At 37.9% G+C, this 7750-nt stretch overlaps 1 protein-coding gene across 1 annotated transcript; it reads right to left on the bottom strand.

Annotated features, from left to right (window-relative positions):
* Positions 1-4353: 4353 nt before the first annotated feature.
* LOC109205469 (peroxidase 27-like) lies at positions 4354-6914 on the bottom strand. Its single transcript, XM_019368184.1, has 4 exons — positions 6616-6914; positions 5776-5964; positions 5409-5574; positions 4354-4745 (listed from the first exon to the last, which is right to left on the bottom strand). Exons 1-4 carry the CDS (start codon positions 6835-6837, stop codon positions 4354-4356), a joined length of 969 nt encoding a protein of 322 aa, XP_019223729.1. The 5' UTR covers positions 6838-6914.
* Positions 6915-7750: the final 836 nt, after the last annotated feature.

Consider the following 7750-nt stretch of genomic DNA (forward strand, 5'->3'; position numbering starts at 1 on the left):
ACACCCTGGGGTGTGGTACAGACCTCTTCAAGCTTCACTAGGTCTTCCTTCCACATAACTACTATTCCTCCTGATTGGCCAACAACAGAGGATTGGAATTGAGATGTGAACTGAAGCTCAGCAGTTAAGTGCGTGTGGTCAGCCATTCTTTTCTCAAGAAGGACAAGAATTGCTGGCTTGTGTAGCTTCATCATGGAGGCGTAGTGTATGCGGAATTTAGCACTGTTGGCTCCTCTCGCAATCCATATTATGAAGTTCATCAGCAACTAGTTTTGAAATAGGGCTTTCCTCTTGAGTCCCTTCCCTTTTCCCACTGGGGTTGATTTCAATCCTCCTAACACGGGGCTTATTGCAACTGACGAGTTCCCTAAGCTTGGAGATTAGTTTGTATCTTACTAGCTTTCTGGTGGCAGAGAGCAATAAGCATTTCTCCAAATAGCTCTTTGAACACGACCACCATGGCTTCCTGCATGAGGAGGACTGTTGTTTTTGGGACCCCTAGCTTTTCCAAGATGTTTTCTAGGTCTGCGTTGGATTCTTTGAGGTAGACTAGGGTTTGGTTCTTCTCCTTTATTAGCATGTTCATGGCTGCAGCCTGATTTGTTGGTGGGGGAGTTTGTTGGTTCACTGGTGGGGGAGTGGGTTGGTTCACTTGTGGCCACATTGTGAAGGCCGGTGATGGGAGAGGGGTGTTCAGGTCCATTAATGGGAAGAAGGGCATTGTTTGGCAGAGTTGCCCCATGAGAGAGTTGAGCTCCTCCATTGATAGGGGGTGTTGTGTGCCCATGAACTGGGCTTGGAGGAGGGTGGATAGCCATAGCTAATGGCCGAAATTGGACAAATCCTGGTGGAGAAGGTGGGTTGCTAACCGTGCCAAGTAGCGGGAGTCCTGGATTGTGATGGACATCGGTACTGGCCCAACCATCATTTGCAAGTTTTGGGACTGGCCTTGTAGGGCCATCTCCATCCATGACTCCGGCATCAAGTTTGGTGGGAGTGGGAGTGTGAAAATGGTGAGAGGGTGGTTGTTTGGTGGAGAATTTGGGTTGTTTGGAGTCGCCATTGAGGGGAGATTTTTGGGGAAGATCTCCGATTAAGCTAGGAAATGAAGGCATCTCTTCAGTTGCCTAGATATAATCCATTTGGGGGCTGTTGGAATTCGTGTTGTGTCAATTGAGATCTTTGCTCAATCTTGAAGATTGACACTCAGTGTCACTTCACTGATGAGGAGTTGAGATTGATTTTCCCTAAACGTTAGATTTCCTCTATTGAGATAGGTACAGTCGGGGTGGGTTTGTTCATTGTTTGAGTGTGAGTATGGGAAAGAGTGTGGTTGGGCTGTTGGGCTGGGTGGGTTACCCACAGTAGAGTGTTTATTAAGGGAATCATTTTTCATGGTATAATTACCCAAATCTGGATAAGAATCGGATGCTGAGATACTACTCGATTTGGGGGGAAGGGGAGGGTGGGGGCGGGCAATTACCAAATTGATGGTGGGCTCCATCCCTCCCTTGTTCCTGACACAACCTTTAGCCCTTTTCCTTACACGATCCCATAATCCCAAGGAAGGGATCTTTGGTCAACGGATCAAAGGTATCTAATTGCCTTTTTAGCCCAGAGATTCTTTTGTTTGGGCTAGCGTGTGTTTCGCTTATGGATTTGGTGAGTTATGGGCCGATGTGGCCTAGGCCCAAATTTTACTGCCCCTATAACCCATTTTTGACAGTGTGTTTTGACTATCCATTGGGCCCCATGGAATCTATGTTGTGGACAGTGTGTGATGATTGTCCATTGGGTCCCATGGCGTCTATGGTCCATATTTGTTCTGGATTTCGGTTTCCGAAATCTGTGCGTGAATATGGTTTGGGGTCAAAAAACATACCTGAGGAGGCATCAAACCTCTTTACTTGGGAGTTGACTTGGGTGGTCTTATGCGCATGGCGTCTGTGTTTTGAAAAAGGGACTGTGCATCACTCAAAGATCCGTTCCTTTGTGTTGTCTTCGTTGTTGGTGCCGCCGGTGTGTATTTCTTGGGTGATGGTTGATAGAAATTCGTAGCTTCCCAAGGTATGGCCTCTCCCACATCTTGTACAAAGGATCCCTTCTCCTTCGTAGACTAGCGCTTGGATGTGTGTGCCAATAATGAATTTCATTGTTACCGGAATATCTATAGGAACCTGGACGCGTATTCTTGCGTATCTTCCTCTTAGGGTAGAAGAGGTGCAGGTATCAATTTTCGGAAGCTTGCCTACTCTGTTACCTACTTGTTCTAAAATGGCCGTGTCATAGATTTCCGTTGGCAATTGTGGGAGTCTTATCCAAACCATCGTTATGGCAATCTTGGATGCTGCCGGAACAAAATTTGGCTCCCATCTGCGGATTGATAGAAAGTGCCCTGCCACAAACCATGTCCCTCACTTAGAACTTTGCTCATAATCTCCTCTTTGGTGAATTTTGCGATGGAGAAGTCCCATCCTAGGTCAATTAGGGTAAGGGGTTCTCTGATTTCCATAGATTGGAGAGTTTGGCCTTGAGTAGGTGGTGTGAGATTTTTTCCCCAAACAGTTTAATGATCAAAGAGTATTATTATGGTTTGTATAGTCTTATTTTGTCCTCGATTGACAACGGAATTGGTATGTTCCCCAGATTTAACTCAAAGGCCTGTGTGTGGGCACTGGATTGAAGCGGGTCATAGCTTAAAGAGGACGCCAGTTCTTTATCAAGTAGAACTTCTTCGAAAGAGATTGTATCTGTTTTGTCTTCCTCCATAGCAGTGTTTGGAGCTATTTGTGTATATTGGGAGATTCCGGTGGTTTTCCAATGGAGGAGTCGCTAGTTGGGAGTGGGGATGTGGCCATGCCTGGTTGGCTGGGGGGTTAGTATCTAGTTGGAGAGAAACATCTGGGTTAACAACATTTCTCCTACTTGAATGAAACATTAAATCATAATAGAACATCATTACTGAAATTCCAAGAAATGTCAATGAAGCTATGGAATTTAATTTCTTTAGTTAGTTGTTGTACAAAAGCGGAGTTTTTGGCCAATATTGTCACTTATCTTTGAGGGTAGGTCTATTTTGGTCCATCAAATATAACCCTGAGCATATTTAGTCCCTTAAGTATGCTAAAGTGGAGCACATGTAGTCTCACCGACAGAATTTGTTCAAGATTAATTACGGGGTTGGTTTAGGCACTCATCGTCTTTTTAATTTACTTATCGAAAATATTTTATAAACCAACACCCACTAAAAGTACAGAGCTGATAAATTTAAGATTTTAACGTTGAAACTTTTACTTTTAAAAATTCTGTTGAAAAAAATAGAGCTGCCAAGATCACTTCTAGGCATATTATTGAAGCAAACGAATAATCGGATAGTATTATCACTTTTAGCCTGTGCCAGAAACTATTTACATCTGGTAGCCGAAAAAGTATATAAAATAATCATATATATATATATATATATATATATATATATATAATATAATATATTTTTTTAGCTATTATTTTTACAGCGGCTATACAATGTCATTTTCTCATTGAAACTGGCACAAAAGTGGATATTTTCAAGTTCAAAATTTTAGAAGGCATTATCTAAAATAAGAAATTAAAGTGATAATTTAACGTTATCTAATAAAAGAAGAGGAAACGTTTTGCTTCAGAGCAGAAGATTTGTTTCATGAATCAGAGTTGGTTAACACCGTTAGTTTCGAACACATTCTGTCAGTGAGACTAAAGGTGCTTCATTTTAGCATACTTAAGGAACTAAATATGCCCAGAGTTATATTTGAGGGACCAAATAGACCTACCCTCAAAGATAAAGGACAATATTGATAAACAACTCTACAAAAGCCACAAGTTTGTATGAAGCGATTATATCTAAATCCACGAATTTACGCTGGTGTTAATTGACCGTTCCTCTTTTGTGCTAAATAGAATCGTGGAAATCTTTTGTTGTTTAATGTTACAAAAAGGAAACCATTCTAATACTTAAAAGAAATTAACGGTTTGTGCTTGTGTCTTTTAGTATTTTTTCGCGTGTTGCGAGAGATGTTGTTGGGGTTTCATTCCCTCGCATTTTATTTTTTATTTTTGCTAAGGAAAGGAATCATTCCCTCGCTTAATTTCTAGCTAGTTTTCTTTTGTTGCTTTGTTTCCCTTTCAACATAAATATAATAATAAAAAAATATTGAAAAAAAAAACTGAATGAAGTCTGTAACACGTGAAAACCTTTATTTATAAATCCATTTAACACTCGTAAGAAGTAAAAATGCCACATGTAATCCACAAGAATTACATTTATAAAGATTATTACAAAACATAAAATATTACAAATATAGCTGATTATATTACAAATCACAATGTTCCTATTTCACCAGCTTGACCAGTCAAGACACCAATCTTGCCCATTTTCACCATAGATTTACCAAAATCTTTGAAAAATGTTTTACCATGGGTAAGAGCTTGACGTTTAACATAAGCTTTGGTCTCAATATCATCAAGAAGTGCAGAATCAGATTGAAAAAGCCCTCTTCTTTTAGCCACAAGTGTGTAATATTTTTCATCAAAAGTTTTGAAACTTCCTGGATCCATTTCTACAAGTGTTGTTACATCAGTTGGACTGCATTTTAGCTTCAAACGAGCAATGTAGTTTGGATCCATTGTTGGATCAGCATCACCATTCCCTGTGAAATTGTACATTCTGTTTGTGAAAGCGAAACAATGAGAAGTTCCAATTGTATGTCCTCCTGACAATAATAAAAATATTTACACAATTAGATCAGTTATAAGATAATTAAAAAAAAAAATAAGATAAGCACAAATTAGTAACCTAATAGAATTGGACACTGACTAACTATATATAGTACATTTAATATAAGTGTACAAGCTACAGGCCCTAAATTATCAACAAGCTCTCCGAGCACGTTAAAAATTCGTCCCAGAGTCGCTTCCCTGACCGGAACACTTATAGGAGTTCCTGCATCAATCATTTCCATTCTTCTCGTTAGACCGTCTGTAACACTCATAGCTACAACCCTAACTCGCTTATTTTCTAATAATTGTTTTACCTCACACGCCATATTAATTGGTTGACCAACAGTATCTTGACCTTGAACTACCCAGAGCGTTATAATCTCGGAATTAGTGGGATTTTTCTTGTATGCACCAAATGTACAATACTCATTCATTCACCTAATTAGCTGGTACATTTGACCAAGTCTTAGTAAATAATGAGACTGAGTATATGTGTTATATTTACTATATTTAAAAGAGTTTAACTTGTTTAATTTATACTGATAATGTAAAGATTTTAATTCAAAATATATATCATGTACCAAAAAGATAATTACAAGTAAACATATGTAACGCCATATTAAAATACATTGATATATAAGTCAAAGTTCAATTACCTGATAGAACCACAAGGTCTTTTGCATTCAAACCAACAGAGGCAAAATTTGATTTAAGGGAAGAAATGTTAGCAAATGGAGGTGGTAAAAGGGTCAAGGCTTCTAACATTTTTGACACTCTCCCATCTCTTCTTCCCAAAGGAACTTTCCAATATGGTCCTTTAATCTGTAAAATCAAATTATATAAATGTAATTAACACTTCAACTCTGGTGTAATAAAACATAGCAGTAATTAATACAGTCTGGTGTTTAAGTGAAGAAGGTAAAAATGCGGACTTATATATTATCCACTGAGCTAGGTTATATCGTGCACCATTGGCTGTCTGAGATATTTCGGTTATCGAAAGATAATATCATGAGATCTTACCATAGAAACTGCATCCCGAGCTACTAAGGCTACTATATCTGCACAAGATACAACACCTGGGCATTTGTTTTCTAGTGCAGATTTTACACCATTAATCACTTGGAATCCTCTTAGAGATTGGTTTGGAATGGCTTCTCTCTCAGCTTGATTAGTCTTGGTTGAGTTTAGCATTACAGAGCCATCACATCCCTATAAAAACAATGTGTATGTCAAGAAGACATTCCTTTCCAATAACAATTTTCTAATAAAAAATATACTTCATCGGTTTTATTTTATAAAGCAATATGTGACTGAACACACGCAGTTTAAAAAAAGGGAAAAAACAACTTCTGATACATATAAAAAGTACTCTTAGAACTTATTATTCCAAAAATGCCACAACATTTCTACGACTACAAGAGCATGTCATTAAGGCGATAATGGGAAGTTAAAAATTAAAGTATTTTTAAAAATCCGGAACAAACTAAAAGGGAATTAAAGAATGTCATATAAATGAAATGCAAAGAGTAATAATGATAATAACAATAATAACATCAACAATAATATATAATAATAATACAAAATAAATCTTTATATGCTTAAAGAATAGTGTCATTCAAAGCATTAATATTAGAGGCTACAATACAACGTGTATGGTGGGATGGATAAGATCCCTCTACCCTTAACCTGAGTTTCGAATTCGGGCTCGAAAAAATCCTAGTAGGTAGCATTTTTCTCCTTTACTGGGCCTTACGCGGAGCGAGTCCAGACTAGTCGATCTCCAATGATGTGAATACTAGATAACGGGTGAGAAATCGAAAAAAAATAAAGGCGGCAAGAAAATGAGAAATAAAAACATACCCTAACAAAGCAATCATGGAAGTGCATCCTAAGCAAAGGAGCAGCTAGAGTTGGTGCCTTAGATATGAATTGAGCAGTTGTCTTTCTCACAATTGATTCAACACTAGGACATGTTTTTTTGTAGAAGCCATATTTCAAGCCTTGTGCATTACAAAGGTTAAAAGCAAAAGGGACAAGCATCAATTGAAGAATGAGCACTACAATATGCCTTGAGAAAGCCATTGTATTGTTAGAAGTAGGAAATAAAGTTTATTTGTTTTTCTGTATTTCCCAATGTTGAAGGTATGTGAAACAAATTGTGGTATTTATAATCAAATATAGAGCTACTCCCTTTGCATTTTTCATGCCAGAGATGAGTGATAATATTCTACTTGATATATAGCTAGTTGCAGGGTTGACTTAATTCCAATAACATGCCAAAAAATTATAACTTGTTAAACTCTCCATCCCCCTCTCAAATATTAGTCATTTTAGAAAACTTAATTATTTGTTTTAAATATTTTTGATATTTTAAGAAAGTAAGAAGTCATTATACTTTTTTTACCCTTCAAATCTAATCTTATTGCTCCAATTAGTTGAGTGTTAATGAAGTAAGATATTTAACAAAGAGATAAAGGGAAGTTTAGACAGACGCTCGTACGATTAGTTAAGGCTATTAAATGCCGTTCTTAATCGTTGTATAAAAACCTTAAAAGACAATAAAATATGGACAAGAGGTATGTCCCTAATGAAGGGCTTAACTGTTAAAGTTGCTGCCATATGACCAGGAGGTCACGGGTTCGAACCGTGGAAACAATCTCTTGTAGAAATGTAGGGTAAGGCTGCGTACAACAATAGACCCTTGTGGTTCAGCCCTTTCCCGAACCCTATGCATAGTGGGAACTTAGGGCACCGGGCTGCCCTTTTTTCTTTTTTAAGGTATGTGGAAACAATCTCTTGTAGAAATATAGGGTATGGCTGCGTACAACAATAGACCCTTGTGGTTCAGCCCTTTCCCGAACCCTATGCATAGCGGGAACTTAGGGCACCGGGCTGCCCTTTTTTCTTTTTTAAGGTATGTCCCCAATATTAGCAATTTCTATTTTTTTTTTTTCTTCTTTTCAAGCAGATTGATATTGGGTAGTGCAAAGAGAAA

Source organism: Nicotiana attenuata, unplaced genomic scaffold, assembly GCF_001879085.1.
Source record: "Nicotiana attenuata strain UT unplaced genomic scaffold, NIATTr2, whole genome shotgun sequence".
Lineage (NCBI taxonomy): Eukaryota > Viridiplantae > Streptophyta > Magnoliopsida > Solanales > Solanaceae > Nicotiana > Nicotiana attenuata.